This window comes from Phacochoerus africanus, chromosome 8 (genome assembly GCF_016906955.1).
Source record: "Phacochoerus africanus isolate WHEZ1 chromosome 8, ROS_Pafr_v1, whole genome shotgun sequence".
NCBI lineage: Eukaryota > Metazoa > Chordata > Mammalia > Artiodactyla > Suidae > Phacochoerus > Phacochoerus africanus.
This window is the reverse complement of record NC_062551.1, coordinates 43,538,354-43,565,438: the sequence shown is the minus strand read 5'-3', so window position 1 is coordinate 43,565,438 and position 27,085 is coordinate 43,538,354. Positions and strand designations below refer to the sequence as shown.

The 27,085-nt window shown below is 56.7% G+C and overlaps 1 protein-coding gene, 1 long non-coding RNA gene and 1 pseudogene across 5 annotated transcripts; 1 reads left to right on the top strand and 2 right to left on the bottom strand.

Annotated features, from left to right (window-relative positions):
* Positions 1-234: 234 nt before the first annotated feature.
* KCTD15 (potassium channel tetramerization domain containing 15) lies at positions 235-15,761 on the bottom strand. Of its 4 annotated transcripts, none has more exons than XM_047790072.1 (7): positions 15,597-15,761; positions 13,841-13,939; positions 12,092-12,184; positions 11,278-11,453; positions 5,518-5,662; positions 2,956-3,261; positions 235-1,768 (listed from the first exon to the last, which is right to left on the bottom strand). In XM_047790072.1, the coding sequence occupies exons 3-7, from the start codon at positions 12,155-12,157 to the stop codon at positions 1,610-1,612; spliced, it is 852 nt and encodes a 283-aa protein (XP_047646028.1). In that variant the 5' UTR covers positions 12,158-12,184; positions 13,841-13,939; positions 15,597-15,761; the 3' UTR covers positions 235-1,609. The 4 variants fall into 4 exon arrangements, with proteins under 4 accessions (XP_047646028.1, XP_047646027.1, XP_047646029.1 ...); XM_047790071.1 differs by having other exon boundaries at positions 13,841-13,936; positions 15,597-15,739; XM_047790073.1 differs by lacking the exon at positions 15,597-15,761 and adding an exon at positions 14,254-14,587.
* Positions 15,762-18,357: 2,596 nt separating this feature from the next.
* LOC125132934 (uncharacterized) lies at positions 18,358-21,639 on the bottom strand. The gene is made up of 3 exons (XR_007136359.1): positions 21,522-21,639; positions 20,833-21,052; positions 18,358-19,349 (listed from the first exon to the last, which is right to left on the bottom strand). It is a non-coding gene; the product is annotated as an uncharacterized LOC125132934 (long non-coding RNA).
* Positions 21,640-26,910: 5,271 nt separating this feature from the next.
* On the top strand, positions 26,911-26,986 carry LOC125134843 (uncharacterized; annotated as a pseudogene).
* The last annotated feature ends 99 nt before the right edge of the window (positions 26,987-27,085 follow it).

Below are 27,085 nucleotides of genomic sequence, written 5' to 3'. Positions count from 1 at the left end.
TTCAGAATCTGTGCTGCCCAGAGGGGACAGGCACAACAGGGAGGGAACACCCAAATGCAATAAATAACAGTGAGCTTGGGACCCCTGTCCCCGCCCCTCCCCCCATCACCCCTGCCGGTGCGTCCTCATTTGAGCCGCGGGTACCGAGGCGGGGATCCCAGCCCCAAAACCTCCCTGCACAGCACGCAACGCTGGAATCCGGCTGCCGCTTCGGCACAGGATGGAGCCTCAGTCTTTTGCTTTATAGCATCATTTATGGCATGAACTAGGAACATGATGTGTTTACACAAACACACAACAATTGTACATCGGCATCTTTACAATATTAAAGGAGTCATATACAAGTCTACAGGCATCGTACAAGGGGCGGTGCCGCTGGGGTGTCCCGCCCACCCAGCAGTTCTCTGTGGGCTCCCCCTCTCCACCCTTGGGGAAGTGTGACAAGGCAGGGGCTGGCCATCTTTGGGCCCGTCGTCTGAGAGACAGCAGGTCTGTGAAGACCCCTGGGTGGGTTGGGGGGGGGCAGTCCTTGTTGGAATCGAGGGCCAAGGGCCCAACGTATGACTGTGTCCAGGTCTTACCCACAGGCTAGCGTTACAGTTTAATTAAAATTCAGTGTGCACGTGAGTGTGGGAAAATCAGAGCTGGGTTGGCTTCCTGAGCTGGGGACCCAGAGGATGCTGCTGACTGATGAGCCCCTTCACTGTGGGGCCCATGCCTGAGGTAAGGATGTGGTGTGGCCCCTGTGGCTGGTCCGGATGGGGAGAGCCTTCTCTGGGAATCCAGATGTGAGTACACAGATAGGAATCAAAGCCCCTGGGCATCAGCAGGTCAGGTGACTCCCAAGTATAGCCTGTGCCCCAGGGGTGCCACAAAGGTAGGGTCTCAAATGGGGTTCCAGAGCCATCCATCCCTCACACCTGTACCACCCTCTTCCCAGCAGCCCCACCCATGAAGGCCCAGTTTCAGCACCCCTCGCACTGCCATTCCTGCATCTGTCCCTAGAGCTGGGATCAGAAGTTTCCAAGCCCCACTCTGTGGGCACCTGGGCCCGCGTGCCCCCCAGCTCTTCCGCCCCCCCTCCCCCCATGCAGACATGCTGCGCGGCTGATTGAGCTGAGCACCAGATAAAGAAGCATTGGTCCTTGGCGGCCTCTCTGACTTGTGCCCTTACGTTACTTCCATCTTAAATACTGTAGAAAAATAAGCCATCTCGGACGCAAGGAGACCCACTGGAGTCTGCTGCACGTGGAGAAGGATGGACAGCTCCCTAGAGCGGGCCGGGGAGGCCTCTGCTGACCCTGCCTCAGTGAGTGCAGAGCCTCGAGGATGCTGCACTGGGCTGGGGAGCCAGGAGGCCCAGACAGTGGGCGGCGGAGTCCCCACCTCGGCATCTTTGGGTCACATCCACAGTCCTTCAGTGGGCATGCCTCCGGCATCCCACATTCTGTTGCCATGACACCGAGAGCCCTGGGGCTCCCTGGGCAGGCTTTGGACCCTCCGGCCCCACCCTCAGTCTCATGCCCACCACTAAGCAGGCAGAGGCAGAACTCCCCAGCCACTGTTTCCAGGTCCCTGGGGTGTCCTCAGGGGGGCACTGAGGGAGGGCCTAGTCCAGGGGTTCCTGCTTTATTCGGACAGCGGTGGGGGTGGGCTGCGGTCGCCGCTCCTCCCGGCAAAGCACATACTCGCTGAACTGGGAGGAGTCCACGCCACCCCCGCAGGATGCGGCCACGCTGAAACCCCTCTGGAACAGCCTCTCCAGGACCTGCCGGGGGAAGAAACAGGGGTCAGCAGTGCCCAGCTGCAAGAGTCTGCCTGGCTTGCCTGTGGGGCAGGTGGGCACTGGCCTGGACAAGCTACCGTCTCCTGTGAAGACCTGTCTGGCTCACTGACAGAGGTCCCTGCAGAACTGCCAGCTGGGCAGTCACAGAAGGGAGGGGTGGCAGCCAGGCCTCAGAGCTTCTCGAGTGATCCGTTCTGGACGGGCGACCACCCTGCTGCTCTGAGGGGTCCACAGCCTTGATTTAAGGAGGCAGAAAGAGCCGTGGGGGCCCTTCTTTCCTCTCTGGGTATCATCTGCCCCCCCCTCCAGACACGTGGTCCTAGGCCTCCCTCCTTCACTGAGGCCCCAGCAGCAGAGACCCTGCCCCCAGCCTCTGGGCAGCCACCTGCTTCCCTGAGCTGCGAGTCCCAGATGGTTTGAGGCCTGGGGGCCCATCAGCTCCAGGGAGCTTGGGGTGGAGAGGAGGAGTCCTCCTCCTGGTGTTTGAGTCTCAGCAGGTCTCAGTGGCCACGTGGGTGTGTGCCTCTGGGAGGTGGGGCCCAGTCACCGTGTCTGACACCTGTGTTCTGCAACTAGCAAGTTCTGATGGACAGCCTCTGGAATTTGTGGGGCGGGTTTCCCCACAAAGTCCACTCTGTTCCAAGCCCGCTCTTGGGTCTGGAAGAGCTGGTGGAAAATAGCCCCCCCCCCAAATCCACCTGGGACTCCCCAACTCTTAGACCCATCTGGGGCAAGAAAACAGTCTGGGCAGCTGTTTGGGGGCCTGTGGTCAGCAATCATGAGGGAGGGGGCTCCAGGCCGCCTCCACTCTCAGCCTCCGACCTGCTGCTTCCCACTGCCTGGGTTTAATTTGAATCCAAAGTCAGACTAAGGGTGTCAAATGAAACACACTTTGCTGAAAATACTCTAGGCCATTTTTATAGAACATCCTTTTGGAGAAAAAAAAAAAAAAAAAAAGCACAGATCAATTTTTTTAAGTCCATCCCCCAGGCGCCATCATTTAATTATGAGCGGGACATAAATTATGCATCGACACATTGTTGCCTTTTCTGTGAGATGGCACGGAGGGCCTCGACATTTCAGGGCCCCGGCCTCCCTCCCTCTTCCCCCTGCAGCCGGGGGGCTTCGGGGGAGACCGGGCTGAGGCGGCGCAGGGGGCCGGCCCTCACCTGCACCGAGTTGAGCCGGCAGTAGCCGTTGAGCGGGAAGCGGATGACGTGCGTGGGGTCCTGGTTCCAGCCAGCGTTGACCGAGTTGCACATGACGTCGCCGGTCTCAGGGAAGACCTCCTCGATGAGCGCCTTCTCGCCGCTGAGAGCGATCCGCTCCCCCAGGTCTGGCGTGACGCGCACCACCAGGCAGTCGCAGGCCCGGCTGCGGCGCCGCTGCTCCTGCTCCTGCTGCCAGCGCTCCAGCTCGCGCACCATGGGCTGCAGCTGGTAGTACCGCGCCTCCTCATACAGCAGGCTGAAGTCCTGCGGGGCACGCGCAGAGGGGTGGGGGGAGTCGGGGGGGGCTGCCCTTCCAACTGCGGGCGGCGCCCCCTCACGACGCCCCCGGGGACACAGCGGGGTCGGGGATCGTTGTTCCCACCGCAAGGATGGGAAAACGGCACGGGAGAGTGCGTGCAAATAAGAAAGGCTATGGCTCGGGCGCGCCTGTCCCAGACGCCCTGAGCCCTTCCATCCGGCCCCAAGTGCTGGGGGTGGCTTCCTCTCCCTGAGGCAGAGAGAAGCCTCTGGAAAGACCCGGAGGTTAGATGAGAGGAGCCCGAGGCTGTGCTCATGCCTGGGGAACAGCTACCTACTCAGAGAGGCGAGGCCGGGCCGGGTACTGGGCAGCCCCGTCCTCTCCCACCCTGGAGGAGGTCACAGCCCCACTGGGAGGCCAAACAGACCTGCCTGAGTTGTACTGTCAGCAGCAGCATCTAGCAGACCTTCTCAGCCTCAGTTTCCTCATCTATAAAATGGATGCAAACACCCAGCTCAAACAGGAGGTGAGGCTTAAAGGACAAGATCTGCCCCAGATAGAGGGGTCGTCTGGGGGGGACCTATGCTTCTCACCAGCGCCCCACTCTCAAGCTGAGGGGGGCTCACACCAACAGCCCCTCAGGCCCTGATACTGGCCCCCTGCCACCTTTAGACACGTGTCCACCCACACCTACTCCAGTCCTGATTAGCCAAGGACCCACGACCCATGCCATTCAGGTCAAGTTCAGCCGGTCAGCCTGAGGATGCCAAGAGGGAGGCAAGAAGCCCAACCCTCAAAGCAAGGGCCCACCTCATGGGCCCTAAGTCCCTTCTACCTGTGGACTGACCCCAGACTTTGGAACCACCCCAAAGGAAGCCTCCCCAGGCCTGTCATCAGTCAAGAACCCATCCTGTCCCTACGCAGGGGTTCCTCGGGGCTCCATGCTGGGCCTCTGCTCTCATCCACTAGAGGTGTTAAATGATAACCTGCAAACCAACATGCCCCAGATCTTTCCTCACAGGCTCAACCCGACGCTCCACGGGCTCTACAACACAGGAGTGGGGTGCTACACCCCCCAGCCTGTTCTACCCTGGGCCTCCACACACCATCCCGCCTAGGACCCAAGCTGCAGGCGGGAGGCACCCTCAGAGCCCCCGACCCCCATCCTCCACACTTGTGGCTTTTGCATCTTTTTCCTAAGCATGAATCTACGCTACACTCTGCTCTACCTTTGCTGCCCCCTCCCTCCTGCTCTCCCCAGCTCCCACCCTCCCCGCATCCTTCTCCACACAGCAGATCTGATGGTGATTCTTCTACACACAGCCCTTCCACTGCATTCGGGGGGGAAAATGCCAAATGCAGAGCCAGCCACCAAGGTCCTGACATCAAACAGCAGCCTGCCTTCCCGCTCTTCCCCTCCCAGTTCAGACGGCCCCAGGCCGACACCTCCAGCTGGGGCATCTATCAAGCTCCTTGCCAACCCCTCTCCCAGCCCCCAAGGCCCGTCTACCCCCGCTTCCTCCATCACCACCCAGAGAAACATCCTTGCCTCCAAACCCACCCGGGCCTGGTGCCCCCGTGGTTCATTCTCACAACACTCTCTGCTCCTCTGAAGTGTTGGCCCCTGTGGGATTCAAATTTTTTTTCTTTTTGGTGTTTGACTGCCTTTTTAGCTGGACCTTGGTTGTTGGCCCTCAGCAACTGAAGGATAAAACAGCCCCAGGGCCATTCTCCTGGGTGCGGGAAGGAAGGAAGGGAAGGACCTTTGCTGGTTGGAGCCGGGGTAGTCCAGGCCTGGGTTTCCTGCCCCTGGGATGCCTGTGCCGTGAGGGGCCCGTGCCAAGGCAGGCCTCTTGGGAGCACAGTCAGCTGCCAGGCAGGCTCTCCCGGAGACCGGGGGGGGGGTCACCTTTGGTTTAGGTGTTTGGTTTGGATCAGGGTTGTCCCTCTGCAAAGTGCCAACAAGGAAACAGATGTGGGGAACCTCCAACTCCCATCACTCCCGTATACCCTGGTCCTTCAACACGGCAAACGTGAAACGGGGGTAAGCTGCCACTGCTTAAGTGTTGTTGCACCCTGATAAATAAGCTCCAAATGTGAGAACACAAAATTAGTTTAGAAAAACTGATTTAGCCCTCGGCTTCATCGTTTAAGTTTTTACGGTTGCCATGACAACCGTGGGCCCATTTATTAAGTCACAGCGTCCCCTGTGTAATGCCACCGCACAAGCAGCACCGGGGAGCCGCCGGCCGCCGACGTACCTTGAAGTCATCTGGGAGCAGCAGTTTCGACGTGCGCAGGAAGCTCAGGACGTAGCGGAAAATCTCTCCATCCCGGTCGATGAAATAATGTTGCTTCAGACTGTCCAGGACGATGGGCTCAGTGCCATTGAAGAGGCGACTTATTCTGCGAGAGAGAGAGAGAGAGAGAGAGAGAGAGAGAGAGAGAGATGGAGAGCCGGTGTGGGACCGAAGGGCCAGTCCTCCCGCCCTGACCCCACTTCCTGGGACCCGCCCTGCTGGAGACGGGAGGGGCCTCACATGGGTGACTCTGGGATGGTGCCAGGCCCGAAGAGGGTGTCTGCAGCCAGACCAGAGTCAGGCTGGACACCAGAGCAGCCACAGGCACATGCACAGACCCCACCTGCCCTCACCAGCCACAGCCAGAGAGACACTCAGCAGTACACACCCGCCCACGGACACAGATACAGGCCTGAAGACTCCAGGGAGACAGACACAGCCGCCTCGTCCCACACACACACACAAACCCTTGCCAGACAGACCTGCCTGGAAAACTCCCACCCACCATCGGACACCCCAGCCCCTGGCCGCACGCCCAGCGGACATGTGCAGACCAGCCACGACACTCTTGTGTCACACGCATCCACTATACCCAACCCACGTGAGCAAGCATCAGACATGACACACACTGGGCAACAGGCACAGGGGCACGTGGTCCCCTCCCTCACGATACACAAATCCCAGGCAGACCCAGACACATCCAGGGGAAGGACGCACCAGGCAACCTGAATCCACACCTGAGAAACTCAAACCACACACACAGCCGTGCATTCCGGGAGCGCCCGGGGAGAGCAAAGGCAGGCAGAGAGGACAGCGTGTGCACTGCAGCCATAGTGTGTCTGTGAGTGTGTGTACACACATACCAGTATGGATGCATGCAGAACAGATGTGCACGCGTGGGAAGGGACGGAGAGGGGAGGCAGGTCCCAGCACCCCGCCCTCTGAAGGACTATGGTTCTGATGAAACACAGGACCTACAGGAAGCTCCTGGGGAGCCCCGAGGCCCATCTCGTCCCACTCCAGGGAGGAGGTGCTGGGCTTCGGAACCAGAGCTGTGCCCCCTGCCCTCCAATGCCCAGGGCAACAGGCTCTGCTTTGACTAACTTCCCCTGCAGACCCTAAGGCCTCCATCGGGAGCGTTAGGATCCCCCAAAAAGGGACGGTAACAGCTGAGAGCTCAACTCCAGAACAGAAGGGCAGTGGGCAGGGACAGCACCTCCAGATAACCTGGGACAGGCAGGCAGGGCCACCCACGTGTCCCCAGCTGGACTCTGCAACAGCCTGGGAGAAGGGTGGCCTTCCAGCTCAGCCTGCACAAGCTGAGGCTTAGCCCCTCCCTCTCTACCTGCGCCTGGAAGGACCCCCCAGGAATGCTCCCCTCCCCCTCAGCGGCCCAGTCCTCTGTCCACTCTTCAGGCCCTGCCCTGCCCCCACCAACGTGTGCCAGGGGCACCGAGCTGGGCAGAAGCTGAGGGGTTACAGCACTCTCTGGGGGCAGCACCGACACTGTCCACTTTGCTGACCTTGCACACTCCAGGCATCGGCCGTGAGCATCTGCCCAAGGGTGGAGCACACCTGTTCTGTGTAAGGGGCAAGACTGCCTCGTGGATGAGTGTGGGTAGGTCAGAGCCCGCAGGAGGTGTGCAGAGGCCCAAGCCTGTGGAACCAGTGCCACGGTTGCCCAGACACAGCTCATCTCGGAGCGCCAAAGGTCTTGGAGCCCTATCAACAGCCCCCCAGGCCTGATGACAAAGATCCTGGGGGACACCACCCTGGTGGAGAGCTCTGTGGGCTCCACGGCTCCCCAGGACCCAACCTCAGGAGAGCTTGTGCATTCAGACACAGAATAAGGGCCACTCAGCATCCCTGGAGACAGATGGGACGGAGCAAGGCTGCCAGGTGCCATGGCAGTGACCAGCAGACAGCTGAGGGCCCCCCTGCCCCCGCCGCACCTGCAGGAAGAAGTAAGCGCCACATCTATGTGTAAGCCAGCAAGTCTGAGGCCTTGGCCTCCCTGCAGAATTTTCTCACCCTTCCCGGTTAAGCACAAGCCATGTTCTAGGCCTGGCTGCGCGGCAAACCCCTCTGACATCAGGCTGTGAAGCTCCAGATCGTCCTGTCGCTTTAGCGGACTCCTAATCCTCCGCATTCCAGGACTGCCTGGCTTCTATGTTGGCTAATTGGTCCAAGGCTGGATGGCTCTCACTTGGCTTTATTTCAGGATTGGCGGGCTCTGGGTCCTTCCATGGTTCAGGGTCTCTTCACAGACTAAGGCCTTTCATACCCTCAGGGTCTGAAGCCATCAAGGATGTGAGCAGCCTGAGGGAAGGTTACGACAATCACTTCCAAGGGACCTCCAGGGGACAAGTGTGTGGTCTTGAGAGTCAGTCCCCACTGCAGGCTACCCTCCGAGGGAGGCTGAGGTTTGGGTACCAACTTCGCAAGTCTTCCGTGGAATAAGCTGGCCACTTCTGACCTGGGTCGCCATCTTTTTCTTTTCTAAAGCTTTGGCTCTAGAGTTCCTATTGTGGCTCAGTGGAAACAAACCCGACTAGGATCCATGAGGATATGTGTTCGATCCCTGGCCCCAAGGATCTGGTGTTGCCATGCGCAGACACGGCTTGGATCTGGAGTTGCTGTGGCTTGTGGGGCTGTGGTGTAGGCTGGCAGGTGCAGCTCTGATTCGACCCCCAGCCTGGGAACTTCCATATGCCACAGGTATGGCCCTTTAAAAAAAAAAAAAAAAAAAGCAAATAAATAAATAAAGCTTTGGCTCTAATTTCCTGGATGTTTCAGTAGAAGGTTTTATTAGGTCTGAAGTGCCTGGACATCTTTTTTTTTTCTTTTTCTTGTTTTTAAGGCATGTGTGGGATTGAATCGGAGCTTGGGCCACAGCCACAGCCACATGGGATCCAAGCTGCCTCTGCGATCTACACCACAGCCCATGGCAATGCTGGATCCTTAAACCACTGGGCAAGACCAGGGATTGAACCTTCGAGTCCTCAAGAGTACTAGTCGGATTCATTTCCACTGTGCCACGGTGGGAACTCCCTGAAGCTCCTGGACACCTTAATTTGTTGCTTCCTACAGCCAGGATGGACGCCAGCTAGGACGTCTAGCAAGCGGGGTGGCAGACCCAGGGAGCCCACTCCCTTCCCCGGGGCAGCTGGGCTGGGCTGTTCTGGGGGAGGCCCGATGGCTAGTCCTTGGCTGGCTGTTGGAGCTCCCTGCTTTGGAGCCACCCTGACCAGCCAGGATGCTGGTCAGAACCAGAAGCCCAGGAGTAGCTCAGTGGCACAGGGACGGAGGAGGCGGGGGGGGGGGGGGGGGGGGAGGCACAAGCCTGCTGGTCTGACAGCACTGTTCAGGGCGGGACTTCGCTGACTTCCAGAAACGGCCCCGAGGGACCTTAACCCAATGTCTCCATCTCCAGGTGACTCACACATCGGGCAACACCAGGTGAGGGATTAATCTCTGTTTCCAGATTTAGTGAAAGTCTTTTTTTTTTGTCTTTTTAGGGCCACACCGATGGCATATGGAAGTTCCCAGCTAGGGGTCCAATCGGAGCTGCAGCTGCCGGCCTGCGCCACAGCCACAGCAATGCGGGATCTCCGACGCCAGATCCCTGACCCACTGAGCGAGGCCAGGGATCAAGCCTGAGTCCTCGTGGATACTAGTCGGGTTCATTACTGCTGAGCCACAAGAACTCCGAAAACCAGTTTTCAGATGTTAATAATTCACTCAAAGAAGGACAAGAGAGATCTGAGGGGCCCTGGCTGGCACAGCTGCCCAACCCACTGCTCAGGCCTGGCCTCACCCCCTGTCCTGACTGTCCTCCAGGTCACACCACCCCCCGGCTGCTGGGCCAAAGCCTCCAAGCCTGGGGAGCAGCTCTGCCGGAGCCGGAAGCCATCCAGGCAGAACAAGAGACTCATCCTGAGGCCCAGCCCCGGGAAAGAATGCAAACCGCCACCCCCTCTGGGCACATCCTGCAGGCGGAGGGTCTCACACGCTAGGTCACGGGGCCACAGGGGCCTCAGGTCCCCCACCCCACGGCGGAGCAGGCAACGGGCTGGGATGGGCTGCGCTGTGGGTCTGGGAGGGGTGGACCAGCCCCTGCCCGCCCCGCTCCAGGCAGCAGCCTGGAGACAGAAGGAGGCCGTTCCCCGGAGGCCTGGGCCCTGATGACTCCAGAAAGGCAAACGTCTGTCTGATTGCAGGAAACACCCTTCAGAGAGGCTCTGGACAAGGGTTTTATGAATTTCACTCGCAAACGTCGTCAACCGATTAAGGGATGATCTATATCAAACAAAGCGGGAGTGCCGCAGAAGGTGAAATTGAAATGAAATAAGCAGAATCCATCTCCATCCTAGACAGGGATCTGCCAGCGAGCGCCCAGGCCACGTGGCTGACGTGGCCTCCAGGTTGCTGCCCACTCCCCCCGAGCCCCCTCCCCACCCCCAGGCCACCAGGTCACAAGTGCCCCAGGCCTGGCTTATGTTAGGCGGAGAGACAGAAGTACCAACTGCCACCTGTACCCCCCTCCCCAAATTGTGAAGCAGATGCTGCATTGGCTCCAGTGGCCTCTCCTCCAGGGAGCACTCCTGCCTCCCCAGAGGGCGCCACCCTGGCCTCTGACAGCTCCCAAAGCAGCCACCTCCACAAAGGAGGAATCCTCTGTGCTCTAAGCAACCACACTGGCGATGAGGCAGCCTAATCAGAAGCTTCCCAGAAATGATCCCACGGTGTCTGGGGGATTAATTAATTCCTCTTTTTATTTTAAATGTCTAAAACAGGGGTGATGCCCTGCAGCCTTCGCCCTCCCGCTGCCAGCCCTCGGCGGTGGTTGCCTCACTGTACCAGGACGAAGCAGTCACAGGCTCTGCAGGCAGCACGCCGCCTCCCCTTCAGAAGATGCTCCCGAGACCGTCTCCCCCACCACTTCCAGGCAGCCCCACTGCTACCTGCCCAAGGGGAGATCAGCTGGGCCCCTAGGAGGGAAACGCCCCAGACGCAGAAGCAGGAGAGTCAGCAGTGTGGGCCACCTCCCGTGGGGGAGCCCAGGAGTTAGAAGCACCAGGGTGCTTGGCAAAGCGCCCTGTACAGAGGGTCCTGGTCAGAGACACTTTGCCTGCTGAGGGGCACAGGGATATGCTTATCCATAGCTGTGGCCGCCCCCGAGCATCCTGGAAGCGCCAGGCAGTCACTGCAACCCCCGCCCCCAACTCCAAGGGAGCCTGCTGCTAGCCCTCAGGGTCCAGCAGAGGCCACCCACACAGACGATGGCAAACTGCAGCTCTCCCGTCCTTCCCTTTACACACCTTCCCAAGGGTTTAGACTGGGAAATAGGATTAACCGTTTCTCCCCAAGAAGAACACAGCAGCTTCGTTCACCTATGGTCCCCTGCAAAGGCCAAGCCTGAGTCCCACTCAAGAGGAGCCTGAAGGTCCCTGAGATGCCCCAGCCAGATGCGGGCCAGGGTGCAGGTGGCTCTGCAAAGTGACCTCTACCAGCAGGTCAGGAGCTCCACCTAGCACTACCAATGCCACCAGCTCAGGGTTACCAGTCTCCTTCGACAGCAGATTTGCCCTCCGAATCCTTAGTTCTCCAGATCTGGGAGCAGGGGGGCCCTGAAGAGTCCTGCCTGTTGGCTGGGAGCAGGCTGTAGGTGCAGCCTGTCACCACCACATACCCCGGTGCTCCGACAGGCTCGGCTCTTACCTGGAGTCAGGGTACTTGGTGAGCGTGGCCAGGCTGCTGGTGTACATGTGGCCCCCCACGTCGATATGCACAGGGGCATTGGACTTAGTGAGCTGGGCGGGCAGTGGGATCCCCTGGGCGGCCAGAGGAGATACAGGCGACCGGGTGAGAGACAACCGGGACATGCTTCCTCCCTCCTGGAGACGGAAACGAGGCAAAAACAAAAGGTTCCTCCGAGACCGAGCTGTGTACTCCCTTTATTGCCAATGTGATCACAGATCTAATCAGATCACTTCTGCCTGTGCCTGATCACATATTCAGCTGACAAATTATGGCCACCACTGTAATTAAGTGTATTTGCATCATTTTCTTCAAAGTACCAGAGGGAAAAAAAGAAAGATGCTTATTAGCAATAAGAAATCAAGAAAAAAAAATTTTCAAGGTGTCAGCCTCCAGGGGCATAAAACAAACTGCAAAATTCTAATTAAAGGTCGCGGGCTTATGTGTTAGATGTGAAATATCCCCTGACAAACGAATCACCAATTTGTGAATTGGGATTCAGGGGTTTTTGCAAGTTTGTCTCAGTAACGAGACACCTCTAAATTAGTGACTTCCTCAGCACCTAAGGCGTTGAGTTTCATACATGTAGTAAATTTCACATCAAATTAAGAGCAGTTTTGTTTCAAAAAATACATAATCCTACAGCCAGTCAACAGCCATCTCTTGAATGCCAGGGCTGCGGCTGCGAGGAAGGGCAGCCAGTGTGCAGGTGCCTGGGAAGAAGGCAAAGTGGGGGCCCCCAGTCCCGGACCCAGCCCACCCCGCTGGCTCTCACCGCGGTGCCGGCGCTGCCGTGGGCGTGAAGCGAGGACCCGCTCGGCCGCTCCTTGCGGTGAGGCATCTAGGCTTCCATCGCTGCCCAGAGTATCTGCGAGAAGCACCGGACAAAACCAGACAGGACTTACTCCTCAGTAGCTGCGGGTGCCGTGTGTCTCCCCAAGTCAAGATGCTTATAATGGTCCTTGTGGCACATGTTTCCTGGGACCCCATGTCCTACCACACAGCCCGATCCGGATCCCATTCCCCCCGCCCCCAGCCCATAATAACGCCATTAACCTGTCCCCATGCCCCAGAGCAAGCCTCTGGGCCAGAGGAAATCTCAGTCTCTCTCTCTCTCTCTCTCTCTCTCACACACACACACACACACACACACACACGTGTTTTCAGGGCAGCTCCATGTCTGCTAATTCAGCTAATGACAGTACTGAAACATATGCTCACCATTATTGCCCCAAAATGTTTCAGAACAAATCTGATTTTCCTGGTATTTTGGTTTCGAGCCACATTACCAAGCGTGTCTCCTCTTGCTTCAGCAGAGAACCCTGGGGACCACCGCTCAGAAAGGATCCCCCACCCTCCACGGGCTGGGGGGCCCCAGGACCTCTTTGAACGGGGTCTCCGCTGTGTTAGGATGTAGCTCGCCACGGGCTGGACACAGAGGGGCTTCTTTCAGCAGAAGCCAGGGAAGGGCGAAAGTCACTTAGGAAGCCACCGCTCCCCTGTGGCTCCTTAGAGAGGAAAACTCGTCTTTGTTTGCCCAGCCTGCACCTCTGCAGTTTGTCCCCAGACCCCCAGAACAGTCTTGTCTGTGCCTAATTTATTCTAGATCCCTTCTGGATCACAGCCCCCAAGGCATTAGAGAGGAGACAGCAGCTCAGTTAATGAACCCTCTCTCCTGCCCCCTCCCTACAGTCACTCAGCTACTCTCCTCTGTGCCAAAACCACCTGAAGTAAAATTGTCCCACGGTCTCTAGAAGCTGCCAGAAGACACTTTACAGGCCCTATGCAAGAGGGCTGGATGACAGCAGATTTAAGCAGCCCCTTCCCCTGCCTTGGGGCGTCTCATGGGCAGGGGGAGCTTTGCATAGTGAATATGGGTGTCCCCCTGCCCCTTACTGGCGTCCACACACCTAAACCTGAACTTCTCAGAGGTTTCACCCCAGCCTCCCTCAAGGACTGCCTCTGTGCCTTGATATTCAACATTCAGTTTTAAGACATGGACCAAAGTCCAATGAGAATCAAATCCTGCAAATTCAAGTCAGGTCACTCTCCTAGGATTCGTTCTGCCCTTGGTGTCCTGGGAAGTTCTCTGACAGGAAACTGGGGTGGGAGTTGCTCTTAGCAGGCAGTGATGTTTCATTTATAGCTCCCAGGGTCTGCAGCTTTTGGCATTCCTGAGCTCCCCCTGAAAGCTTTCAAAAGAAAACCAGGTCACTTATCTCAAGGAAGTTCTGAGAAACCAAAACATATCTCAGGAATGGGTTCTCCTGCCCTGGGAGGCTCTGCTGGGGGAGGAGTCAGAAGGAAAGCCACACTGAGGATAAACTGTGCTGGAAGGAATTCGGATGGAAATTCTATCAGAGCGGACTGCCCAGTGTTCTCCCTCCTACTACCAGGACACTGCTCAGAAGTGACATTTAACACCTAGTACCCATCGCAAAAGCTGCTCCAGCCTGTTCTCACCCAGCCTCTTTCCCATCGCAAGCACAACCTGATGTTCGTGGCAAACCAGAAACTCACTCACCATTGGAAGCCCCAGGCTGTACGCCTTGACTCGAACCTCCACTGCTCCCTCCGACAAACGCATCTGTGCTGGACCACGACCCTTCCCCCGAGACCACTGCTGAGGTCAGAAGCATAAAGTGGGTACACGAAGAGACACAAGTTCATTCCTCCAGCACCAGCATCAAACCCCACGACCCAGCCCCAGCGCGCCACGGCCCTCCCGAGGATCGGCCAAACCGCCTGTTGCAGGGGCTTCGGCGGTAGAGTGCTCCACGGCCCCGCAGGTTTCCAAACTGTTTGGGTATTGACCCGCTTCTCCAAGCTGCGGCGGGAGCCCCGGGTCCCGCGCCCGCCCCGCCGCTGCCGCCGAGCCCCGCCCGCCGCCCGCCGGAGCAGAGGGAAGCGAGCAGAATGCCACGCTCATTTACACACAAAATGATTTTGTGTCCCATTGTGCTCGCAGTTGTTCAGCTCTCTGGGGGTGATTAAACTGGCTGAGCTGCGGCAGCTTGAGACGATTTCACTAAATCGCTTCTTCGTGAAGTCGCTTCTTTGCTAAGCTGTTATTTTAACCATAAAAGGTAAACAGAAGGCGCCTCGAGAGCTCCCTTCGGCTCTGCGCCCAGGGCGCCAGCCCGGGGCTAGAGGGCCAGGGGCCTGCAGAATTGCCCAGGAGGTGGGCTAGAAGGGAGGCAGGCGGGCCACCTGGCGCGCGCCAGCCCCTCCGCGGAGCCCGCCGGCCGCTGTGAACTTCGGGGCGGCCGGAGCCGGCTGGGCCCAGGCCCGCGGCGCCGCGGGGCGGGGGTGGCCGCGGAACCCAGAGCGCCCGGCAGGACCGGGAGGGGTGTGCGGCAGGGGCGGGGCGGAAGACAAAGTTAAATCAAGAGGCAGACACTTAAGAGACCACAGATGGGAAGCTCGCCTAATTAAGGACGTAAAAGCGCTTTTGTTCTCAAAGTTTATTGTTGCCGGGATTAAAAAAAATTAATTGAAACTAATGCTGTTATTCACTCGTGCAGTTAAATTCCTTCATGCACATTTGAGACACCGAGTGAAAACTTGAAGCTTATCTTTCTGCAGCCGGGGGTGGGGGGCGCGGAGGACGGAAACGCGCTCCAGCTAAGGGGGAGGGGGGCTGTTTGAGAGTGTGTGCCGGTGCGCGCGTCCAGGTCTGGGGGTACCGGCGGGGAGCAGGGCTCCGGCGGCGACGACCGCGTCTCAGCGCGGCCCGCCTGGGGTTCCAGACCCGCGCGCTTGGGATGACCCACCGGCGCGCCAGCCCCTTCCGCTCCGTTTGGGACTCGCGGGTGGGCGTCTGAGGACGCACATCTGTCCCGTTGGAGACTTTTTCTCTCCCTGATTTGGACACCAAGCCCGGCCCAATCAGCCTGAAGCCCCAGCTGCGTGAGCCCCGTTCTGACCCCGGAAACTCGCTGGCTCTGCAGGGCGCACGGCCCTGCACTGAGGCCCGAGTGCCCGGACCTGAACGCCACCCTCCCCCCCACCCCGCCCCGCGCGGCAGGAAGCCCGGTGCCCGCCCGCGTGGGGAGGGTCCACCCGGGGCCAGGGCCGGCCCACGTGGGCAATCCCCCCTTCCCGCGCCAGGCCTTTGTGCTGGGTGCCCCCGCGCCGCCAGTCCCCGCCGCCTTGCACCGGGACAAAGCAGCCGCCCCCGCCCAGGTCCGAATCCCGGCCGGGCGACTTTCTGGGTATCACAGCCACTTTAGGGACAGGGGTGCGCGTCGCTGAGCGGTGGCCGCCCGCGCGGGGCTTACCTCGGAGCCGGAGCGGCGGATCCGGCTCGGGCGCAGCCCCCGCCCCCCGCAGCCGCCGGTCTCGGGCGCCGGGCACAGCCTCGCCGCCTATGCTCGCCGCGCGGGTCGCTCCGGTCTCGTCCTGGAGTTACTTTCTCTCTCGCCCCCAACCCTCCCCCCACCCACCCCTCCCGCCCCGGCCCCCGCTTCGCGCGGCCCCTCGCGGCGCGGCGCGCCGGGGCCTCCCCTCCCCGCCCTCCCCTCTCCTCCTCCCCTCCTCGCGGCCGCCGCCGCCGCCGCCTCCTCTTCGCGCCGCTCTCCGGCTGCCCTCCCGCCGCTCCCACCTCCTCTCCTCCCTCCTCTCTCTCCAGCGGCCTTCCCCGGTTGCTGGCGAGAAAACCAGCCCCCCACCTCAGCCCTCAGCCCGCGCCCCGTCGCGGCCGAGCCCGGACGCCAAGGGCAGCGATCCGGCTCCAAATTACCCAGCGCGGCGAGCGCGAGCGGGAGCGCGCGGCGACTCCTGGCTCGGGGCTTGGCTGCGCCGCGGGGCAGAGGATTAGAGTCGCAATTAGCTCCGCGCGCCCGCGCCTACCGCGCTCGGCGACAAAAATGCGCCGTTTCCCTTCCTTTAGCCGGGCGAGCACCACCCGCCTCCCCCGAAGCCTGCGCCTTCCCGCCGTGGCCTCCGCCAGGACCCTCCCGGGAGCGGTGCGCCCAGGCCCCCGCGCCCTCCGCCGCCCAGCCCCCCGCCCCCCGCCGGCCAGCCACGCGGCGCCCGGGCCTCCTCCGGGCTCGGGAGGGGGCGGGGGAGAAGCTGATTTTAATCATTGTCATTTCATCTGATGTAATATTTCCCCGGGCGCTTTCAGCTGGGCATAAATTTTCGGCTCCCAAATAAGTAACACAGGGCACGTTTCTCACATTTCTTGACTCCTCGGTTACAAAGAGGAGAGCAGCCGCCGCCGCGGCGCCCGGGGCCAGGGGCGGGACTTGGGAAGAAACTGGGCTGCGAGTCGGCCGGGGCTGGAGCGGAGCCGGGGGCCAGAGCCGCCCCTCCCCCTCCCCGGCCTTCCTCCCCAGGTCTCTGCCCCGACCGCCCCTCTACCGGGGAGCAGCGCCGCCCGTGACGTCTGCGGACACGCGGTCGGCTACCGCGGGGGAGGGGGGCGCCCGGCCGGCCCCCCGCGGCCAGACGCGCCATTTCCTTGACTCGCGCGGCGCGATGGAGACGTCTAACGCCAAGACTCCTCGCGGCGCCGAGGCCTGCGCCCAGGGCGTCCCCCCTGGTCCCCGAGGCGGCTGCCCCTTCCTCCTCCTGTCCTACCTCCTCCTCCCCTTCCTCTTTCTCTCGCTCCCCGCCCGTCCCCCACCTCCTCCTGCTCCTGGACCACTTCCCGGCTCCTAGGAAACGGAGCACGGAGCCTCCAGTGCCGCGCGCCCGGCCTGCACTGCGCCCCCGTCCGGCTTCGGGGACGCCCTGGCCCGAGCCAGTCTCGAGCTGGAGGACGGGTGCGCTCCAGCCCAGAGCCGCGCCGGGGCCCCCACCCCGAACTCCAGCCGGACCTGGGCGCCCTCTAGCGGCCCCACTCACAGGGGCCGCCAGGGGCCGGCCCGGAGCGGGGGCACGAGCGGGGGTGGGCGGGGGCACGAGCGGGGGTACGAGCGGGGGTGGGCGGGGGCACGAGCGGGAGGAGAAAGAGCTGTGGGCCTGCCTCTCCTTGGCCAGGGGACCTCGCGCGTGGAAGGAGCTCCCAGACCGCGCTTCTGGAACTTCTCCACGCGGGAATAAGCAGAAACTTTCCTCCTAAGGGAAGGTTTCATTTATTTATTTATTTTAGACCTCGAACTACAGGAGAAGGGGGAAATTTTCTCATTAAAGTTACATCCCTGCAGTTAGTTCAATTACTTGATATATGCAGAAGATGTTGTAAATTTATAGATTTAAATAGCTTACAAAGATGCCGCAGGCCCCATCAGTTAATTTCCTTAATTTATGGATTTTTGGCTGCTCCTAGAACAGAAAGGGGCCCTGGAAGTAGGTCAGGGAGCTGTACAGCGGTTCCAGCACAGCCCATGGGCTGCCCACTCTGCTCCCCACGCCCTGGCACCCCCCGGGCTTCTGGCTCCCAGCTCAGGCCTGACAGCACCACTCTCTGCTCTCTATATCTTGGCCAAGCCAGGCCTGGGAGGTCTGCTTTCCTCCGTGGTGACTCCGTCTCCCCAGGGCTGCACTGCCATGCCAAGGAAGAGCAAAGCCTCCATCTCCACCCGCCCCTCCCAGCACTGAGGGAATGGAGCCAGAAGCAAGGGTCCCAACTACTTTGACCTCCCTGTGTCCCCCCTTAAATGGTAGCTGGAATCCCATGTGGAGAAGGCCATGTCTGGATGCCTCAGGCTTCTTCGGGGTAAGAACCTTCCCCCTTCTCAAGCCTTTGAGTGTTGGGGGGAAGCGGTGAGCATGAGGAAGAATGCTCCAGGCTCCTGTCTGAGGAGCCCAGACCCACTGAGAACCCCAACCCTCATGGCCTCATCGCCTCTCACCCCTCTCATCCCACCGGGTAGGTGCCTGATAGAGCTTCTTTGCTTCGTGTTCAATATGGACGAATATATACATATAAATTAATAGTTAGAAGATGGGTATAAACTGAACTGTTTTAGGAGGCCACATGGCAATGTGATTAGTATTGGTATTCATGATTTAACATTTCTTTTCCCACTAGATGAAGTTTCTAAGATTTGCAAGGTACATGTCAAGGACGGGTGTATAAATGGATTTTTATTTATTCACAACTCCAAGACTAATTGCTTCTCTTTGCCTCAAGGCCACGAGATGGGTTTTAATATGACACTTCAAAAGTATTCATGGAACTACAGAGATACGAAGTGTCATTGTTTAAGAGACAAATCTCGCTGTGGTACTGGTGACCCTGCAAATAGGATGTTCCATTTCATTTTCAAATCCTCGATGTTTTTCTAAGAGTTTCACTCTATACCAACTGTATTAAAAATGCACAATTTCATTGAAACAAGACCTGACCATTCTCAAAGACCTTTTATTTCCTGGATATTGCTGGAAACTTTGTTTTCGTATTCCTGAAACCTTTTATTAAAGAGCTGAACTTTATACATGTCATTAAGAAGAGTAAGTTTGGGCCATAATTTATCCTCAAGTGTTTTAAAAGTTCCCGGCTAAATGTCAACCATCTTTTACACTGAGGGACTCGGATATGAGCTGTGATAGGCATGTAATGACCGGTGGTATATATTGCAGTGCTGAGGCTTTTTGTTTTTTAATTGAAAGTGGATAATTAGGACTGAAGACATACTGAAACATCCTGTGAAAATACATCTTGTTTCATTACTATAGTCCAAGAGACGAAATTGGATGTGGGTCTAATCAGAATGGCACTTGCTTTATCAGTAGATGTGACTGGCACTGGAGCTATTCCAGTCCGCCTATCTTACTTTTTAAGTTTTATTGAGGTCTCATTGACTTCCAAGGTTGTGATCATTGCTGCTGTACGACAGAGTGATTCAGTCAGAGCTGGACACACATCCGTTCTCTTTCATTCGCATATGTTAAAAAGCAGGTTCAAACCTGAGCTGGCTTGAGGGGTGCTCTGTGTGAACGCACCTGAAGCGAGTGACGGGTCAGGCCCTGCATCCAGGTGCTGCGGGCAAGAGCTCAGTCTCTGGATGTTTCAAAGGGATTTCCAGGGTGACTTGGTACCTTGTTGTTGTGGCTGTTTGCAGACGGTATTTCAAGATGAAGACCTTAATGAGAAAAGTAAAATGAGCTCAAAAGGAGGGCCCAGAATCTTCCAAACTCAACCTTCTCAGGAAGTCCATGACCAGAGAGCAGGTGAGGAGTTCTCGTTGTGGCTCAGTGGATGAAGAACCCGACTTGTCTTCGTGAGGACGTGGGTTGGATCCTCAGCCTTGCTCAGTGGGTTAAGGATCTGATATTGCCACAAGCTGTGGCAAAGATCGCAGATGCGGCTCAGATCTTTCGTGGCTGCGGCTGTGGTGTAGGCCTGCAGCTGCAGCTCTGATTCAACCCCTAGCGCCTGTGAACTTCCATATGCCGCACGTGTGGTTCTAAAAATTAAAATTAACAATTAAAATTAAAAAAATAGATAGCAGACACACAGGCTGAGAGACAGCTGCCAGCCTCTGAGAGTGGGGAGTGTGGGGGGAGGGAGGCTGGGGTGTTAAGGCAGGGCCGTCTGCTCCCCGACCCCCCAGGCTCCCTGAGGTGAAAGCCAGACCCAGAGGTCTGAGCCCACCTCTAGACCCAGAGATGCCCTTGATCAGGCCAGGATGGAGCCAGCCTGGCCCAGAGATCACTGTCTGACGTCTGCTTGCCCTCTGCCTCCACAGCAAGAATCCCCCCCATTCTTACCGCTAGGACCTCGGTGAACCTGGTGAAATGGGAGACTGGCAGAGCTGGCCCCTGCAAATGGGCCTCCTCTGGCCTGTCAGTCAGGTGACCTGCTCCCTGGAGAGCAGGGGTCCAAACCTGAGGGATAGGAGGTGGGGCGGATCGCCCCTGCCGGTCCTTGAAGAGAATAAAATAAGACCAGCCAGCTCTCACGAGCTCTGCCCAGTCCCTAGCACTATGCTCAGTGGGCACTTCTGGATTCTTTCTTCCTTTTTTCCTTCCTTCTTTTTTTTTTTTTTTTTGCTTTTTAGGGTCACACTCATGGGATGTGATGGAAGTTCCCAAGCTAGGGGTCAAATCCGAGCTACAGCTGCCAGCCTGCACCACAGCCACGGTAACGCAGGATCCGAGTTGTGGCTGGGACCTACACCACAGCTCACGGCAATGCCGGATCCCGGCCAGGGATGGAACCCGCATCCTCATGGATACTAGCCCAGTTCGTTTCCGCTGCGCCACAATGGGAACTCCGGCACTTCTGCTTTCTGATGGGAAAGAGAGCAGGGCCTGTCTCCGGGTGCTACCGACCACCCCCTCCTCCTCACCTTCCACCTGCAGCCCAGGGATGCTGCTCAGAACCAAACCAACCTGCCCTCCCTCCCTGGGAGCCAGCATCAGGGTGACAGCAATGAGACAAGGCTGAAATCTTCTGGCCAGGAATCCTAACATGGCGGTGGCTTGTGGGCCTCAGGGGGATCAGGAGCCCTCCTCAATTGATCAATACCCTGCATTTGAGCCTTCGTCCCAAGAGAAGTTTCAGCATTTGTGCCAGATTCTCAAGGAGTCCGTGTGAATTTGGGTGCAACAAGCACAACTGACCTCGTGATGGCTTCAGGATGAGGCAAGTGGATTCTCTCACAAAATGGCCATTGGGAGGCAGAGCGGCCCTGGGGTCCATCCAGTGACTCGACAGGGTATTCAAGGACTCAAGCTCTCTCCACTTTCCCCTGCTGTCCTCTGCATGGTCACCTGTCCTCACGCCAGGTCCTCTCTGTTCTCAAGATGATGGAGCGCAAAGCTTCATCTCTCCCTGGACATGCTTGGGGAGCAGGGAAAGGATGCAGTGGCCCTCCCAGACCTCTTTGGCAGTGGCCCTCCCAGACCTCTTTGGCACATCCCATGGGCCAGCGTGCAAGCCAGGGAAGCATGGACTAATCAGATTTAGCCCTGGCCTGCTTGGGGCTGGGGCTGCTGCCCTGGGCAGTGAGAAAGAAGGTGGACCCCAGGCACAGTCAGGATCTGTCTGGGGGAAGAAAGAGAGGATGGGCTTTGTGTCAAGACCCCCCCAGAGATGAAAGCTGTTGACCAGAACCCTGAGCTGGAAGGAAGGTAGAAGCTAAAACAAGAAGGAGAGGACCTAAATCCCACAGGGCACCTCCAGGAGGGTTGCAACAGAGATGATGCTCCAGATCCTTCTGGGGTCCCAGGAGGCACCTGACCTGGGAGAGCATGGCTCCCCCCAGGCAACAAACCCAGGCCACTGGCCCCAGGCGTTCTGCCCTCCTCACCTCTGGCTTCTTCTCAGGGCTCCTTCTCTCAGCTGCATCGGTGAAGTCCCTCAAGATGTGAGCACAAGGAGTCCCTGTCATGGCGCAGCAGAAACAAATCGGACTAGCCTCCATGAGGATGCATGTTCGATCCGTGGCCTCGCTCAGTGAGTTAAGGATCCAGTGTTGCCATGAGCTGTGGTGTAGGTCATAGACGAAGCTCAGATCCTGCATTGCTGTGGCTGTGGCGTAGGCTGGCCACTGTAGCTCCAATTCTGCCTCTAGCCCAGGAACTTCCATATCCCGCGGGTGTAGACCTAAAAAGACAAAAAAAAAAAAAAAGATTTGAGGATGAGGCTGGTCCGTCAACAGCACCTGGGGATCGACCTGTGTTGCCCTCCCCCTGCAACCTACAGAATTCTTTCCAGAAAAAAAGGAGTCTATTGCAGTCACTGGGGGGCCCTCTCTAGTGTCCTCCGGGTCTCTCAATCCATGTCGGGCTAGCCTGGATCCTTGGGAGAAGAGCCTTAAACACCAGGTCCTGCCTCTGTATGACTTGGTGTGGCTACCCCTCTGGCTCCAGGTGACCACCAAAGTGGCCCTGGGATCACAAGACCAGGGGCCCTGCAGATGCATCAGCAGGAGCCTGAGGGGGGAAAAAATGAGTAGAGACAGGGAGGCAACCTTTGGTCAGTCGGAAACCTTGCCCAGGGCTCCTTCCTCCAGCCACCGCTCAGGACGCCGACCTCTTCCTTGTCACAGACAGTTCATTCTCCGTGGGCTTGTCCTGCGGGAAGAGTCTGCACAGGGCAGGAACTTGAAGTCTGAGTACAGTGGGTGACCTTGGGCTTACGCTTGCAGAGTCACTGTGTCCTCCCATGCAACGTGAGGACAGTAACAGCAGGAAGCCCATGGCCTTCCAGGGAGAATTCTGTGTCAAGGGAGACGCAGAGAACTTGGCACAGCCCAGTTAAGTACCCTTGAAAGTGTGTTGGTTGCTTCCTCCTCCTACTGACCTTCCAAGAGCCTCTGGTGGGGTTGGAGTTACACACATACACCCCGAACCCTACTCCATACGCTGCTGGCCTAGCAGCCACCCATAGGAGGCACACGGGAGCCAGGCAGGGTGAGCAAGGAGGCCCTTTGACTCCAAGATGTGGGGGTTAAAACCTCGGGATTGTGTAATTCAGATAAACATGTCTGCATTAAAGGGGAGAATGTAATAAAAGTTGCCTAACATTGAAAGATAAAACAAAACTGCAGAGAAATTTGGTGCTTGCTTTGGGCCATGCCCCCAAGCTGGGGCTAGGACGTGTCCTCAGGCTCCTCGGAGCTCAGGGTGCTTGGGGGCGGATGGAATCACAGGTTGGGACCCAGGAGGCAAAGAGGAGCCCTGGAGGGCATCAAGGGTCTGCTGATAAATTCCTTTCATTTTTTAAACTTTGAAACTCTTGACTATGTTTTTAAAAGTATGTTTAAATTTTACGATATGCGCTGCCAAAGCGAGCACAAGTATTTTTAAATTTTAATAGAGATTTAATTTAAAAAAATAATTGTAGGAAGTTCCCATTGCGGCTCAGCAGTAATGAGCTGAACTAGTATCCATGAGGATGCGGGTTTGATCCCTGGCCTCACTCAGTGGATTAAGGATCCAGCATTGCCATGAGCTGTGGTGTGGGTTGCAGACGTGGCTTGGATCCTGTGTTGCTGTGGCTGTGGTGTAGGCTGGCAGCTGCAGCTCTGATTCAACCCCTAGCCTGGGAATCTCCATATGCCTGGGTGCAGCGCTAAAAACAAAAAACAAACAAACATAAATCATTGGAAAACACACACACACACACACACACAGTGAAATGTACAAAGGGAAATTGGTTTCTCCTTCCCAGATGAGTCAGTGATCTGGTAAGTTTATCCAGCCAGACGTCTTCCTGTTCACGTACATACACACACAGAGTTGCATAGACTCACACAGATATGAGACACAAACACAATCACAGATGGACAGTTGCACAGACACATCACATAGATATGCAGATGCCATGCTCACATGCAAATGGCAGACACAAAGGGACATGCAGCACTCACACTTGTGCACACACACTTAATGTTGTATAGACACAGACACACACACACTGAACCAAAGACACATGTGCACACATGTCCAAGCAGATACACAAGCTTGCACATATGCACATGATTTTTAAACTATGGCATCAAACTATTCCTACTAATCCACAGTCTGTCTGCCTTCAAAATATAGAAGATCATCTAACAGATTTCTAGATACCCACCACCCAGACATAACAAATATTAATAGCTGGAATATTTGCTTCAGATCCCTTCTCAAAAATCAAACAAAATGGTACAGACCAGTTTAAACCCCCCTCTACTCCCACATAATTGCTACCCAGAAGTTGCCACAACCCTGTGCATATTTTTATACTTTTGCAACACATGAATGTATTTATAAACAATGATGACATTTGTGTATGTTTCAAACTTACATAAATGGTATCCCATGGGTGCCTCCTGGCATTTCCTTTTGACCATTTGCTCTTCTCACATCCCTGGGCCTGGTAGGTACCCTCCCTTGTCACTCCTTTGATCCATGCGGGGGCGGGGGGTGCCTCCTGCCCTGTCCCCTGCTCCCTCTGCCCCCTCAGCCAGCATTTCTGTGCATTTTATGCCAACAGCCCCCAAAGGCCTCTCCTGGTGGAACTGGGTCTTCGATGCCTTTGCTAAAAACAGTAGTCTCTGGCCATGGGGGTGTCAGAGGGAAGGACCAAACAGCTCCCTGCTCCCCCGACCCCCCTCCCCCGCCCCACAGTGCCAGCCAGCTGCTTAGGAAGAGGTGTTTGGGTGGGTGTGGTCCACTCCTCCTCTGCTCTGCTCCCTCCTCCTCCTCCTTCCTGCCCTCCCTCCTCCCCTCCTCCTTCCCTCCTCCCTCTCTGCTCCCCCTCCCCCCCTTCTCTCTCTCCTTCCCTCTCCCTCCACCTCGAGGCAATGCAAGCCTCTGGCTGAAAAGCTGGAAGGTCACCCAAGGAAGTGCAAGAAGAAAAGGCATCTTGATATTTTTCAAAATATTATCTCCCTACGAATTTTTACAGTTCTGTTTTGCATTTAGGTCCCTTATTCTTTCAGAATTAACTTTTGTTTGTCATTTGAGGTCAGCATCTAAAAAAAGAATTTGTTCTTCAAAATGGCTAGCCTGTCTTTCAGGTGCATCAACTAGGAAAAGTGTTAGGTTAGGATTTTGATTGCGACTGGGGAGAATCGAGGTCATCTTATTTTTGCTTTCTTAAAGAGGAATGTGGGAATACAGGTAAATGGTAAAAAAATGAAAATATCTGTTATTTTAGTAATTTGAATTAGCTATAAATTAGCCCTCCCCCCCCCCACTCTGGCCAGCTCCTATTCCTCTTCCTAGGGAACCTCGGTTTGGTTGTGTGACAGGTTTAATTATTGATACCAATTCTTCCCTGCCCTTTGGTGGCTTTAGATATCTATGCCCATTTGCACAGCATCATGCTTGGCAGAATATACCCCTCATGCACCGATACTGGCCTTCACCAAGGGGAGGTTAACAGATGCAGCAGAGCAGAGGCTTGAAGTATGAGCTGAGTTTACCTCCGGAGCCTTTGCCATTGCTGTAGGAAGAAAATGCCCCAGGCGGCCGCTGACCCTCCAGGCAGAGCCTCAGAATGAGACACGAGGGGTGGGGCTGCACCAGCAACCATGGATGCAGGAGAAAGAAATGCTTACTGTTATGCACCACTGAAATTGCATTTGTTACACAGCAAAAGCTGACTGATACAAACTATATGCTTTTGTGTGTGTGTGTGTGTGTACAATCCCAATCCTATCTGAGTGAGAATGTGTATATGCTAACACATTTTACTCTATGATTTATAATCATATCTATTTATTATAGATTATGGATGATTAGATGGCATATCAAATTACATGTGTGTGTTGGTTGTGTTTGTGTGTTTATGACATACCTTGGCCCACCCCCAACATCTGCAGGGCCCAGAGCAAGAGGATAAATAGAGACCCACATATCATACATCTAACTACTTAAAAGGGATATACCAAACTCAAAACTGTTAAACCAAATACATTATCTGTTCCAACCTTGACAAATTTACCTTTAGTGACCTGGAAGGCAGGGTTCCCTTTGGTGTAGTGAACTGGAATGTGGCAGCAGGGAAGAGATGGTCCAGGCCGACCTCCTTCTCTCACTGCACCTGCCTGCATCACACCCACCTGGCACCTCCAGGCTGTCCATATGGCTCATGGATGGCTGTCCCTTGCCCACCCCTCAGACCTTGGGGTGCACACATTGGTGAACATTGTTCACCCTCAGGACAGTGTAGCTCAGGAAGAGGCTCACTCAGCCCCTGAGAGTGCGCTGGAGGCTCTCGGGGCAGGAAATTCCAGGGGCCCAAGTGCAGTGGTACATGTAGGTCTCTATGGCCTCTTACCCTGTGGACCAACCCATCTTCCTCTTGCATAGCAAATCCTTTCTTTCTTTTCTTTTCTTTCTTTTTTTTTTTAGGGCCACACTCACAGCACCTGGATGTTCCCAGGCTAGGGGTAGAATCAGAGCTGCAGCAGCCAGCCTACACCACAGCTTATGACCACACTGGATCCTTAACCCACTGAACGAGGCCTCATGGATACTAGTCGGGTTCATTTCTGCTGAGCCACAGTGGGAACACCGTGAATCCTTTCAATGGATCCTTTCCGTTGATCTTCACCCATGTGCAGCATCTCCCACTAAAAAACTAAACTTTTCATGTTCTGGCATCCTCTTCCAGCCCCGTCCCGGCCTCCTTCCACCCTCCCAGTGGACGTGATGGAAAGAATGGGCTCCTACTCACCTTCCAGTCCCTTCTCAATCAATTCCAGTCACCTTTTGGCCTTTAATCCCTTAAAGCCACCAAACAGCTCTTCCTTAGGTTACCAGAGACCCATGTCCTCGTCATTCGAAGGGCTTTTCTCAGCCACCCCTCCCCCTTCCTCGCATGATGGCCATCTGTGCCGCCCAAGAGCTCCCAGCTCTCTTCCTCTGCAGGCTCCGTGGCAGCGTTGTCCCTCCCTGCCTCCTCCACAGTTAGGCAAGACCCCCTCCTCAAATGGGAGACGAGCCTGAGGGGCTGGTGTGCCAAGCCCCCCGGCTTCCCGGCCCCGGAAGTTATGGAAGCTGGTTTCACGATGGAACGTCCACCCACCCAGTTCCCAAATGACCCTGATGAGTCCCTGCTGACCTGCGTGGGCCTCACAGAGTGAGGGAGAAATTAACTTGAGTCTTTTTCAGCCTTGGAGATGTTAGGAGAGTTCCTGCTGTGGTGCAGCAGATTCGGGGTCTGCTGGTGTTGCCTCGGGTTGCTGCTGAAGCTCCGGTTCCATCGCTTCTCGGCCTTTTGGCTAAGATCAAGTGTAGTACCTGAAGCTCCGGTTCCTTCCCTGGCCTGGGAACTTCCACATGTGGTGGATGGGAGCAGACAGACAGACAGACAGACACACACACACAGGAAAAAATAAAAGGAGAGATGTTATAGTAAGTTTCTGCCACATAACTG

Excerpts from the sequence above, each read along its gene's own strand:
- KCTD15 (XM_047790072.1), bottom strand. The coding sequence starts at position 12,157 with ATGCCTCACCGCAAGGAGCGGCCGAGCGGGTCCTCGCTTCACGCCCAC. Across the intron at positions 11,454-12,091 it reads ACGGCAGCGCCGGCACCGCG|GAGGGAGGAAGCATGTCCCG; the intron begins GTGAGAGCCAGC and ends TTCCGTCTCCAG. Across the intron at positions 3,262-5,517 it reads TGCTCCCAGATGACTTCAAG|GACTTCAGCCTGCTGTATGA; the intron begins GTACGTCGGCGG and ends CGTGCCCCGCAG.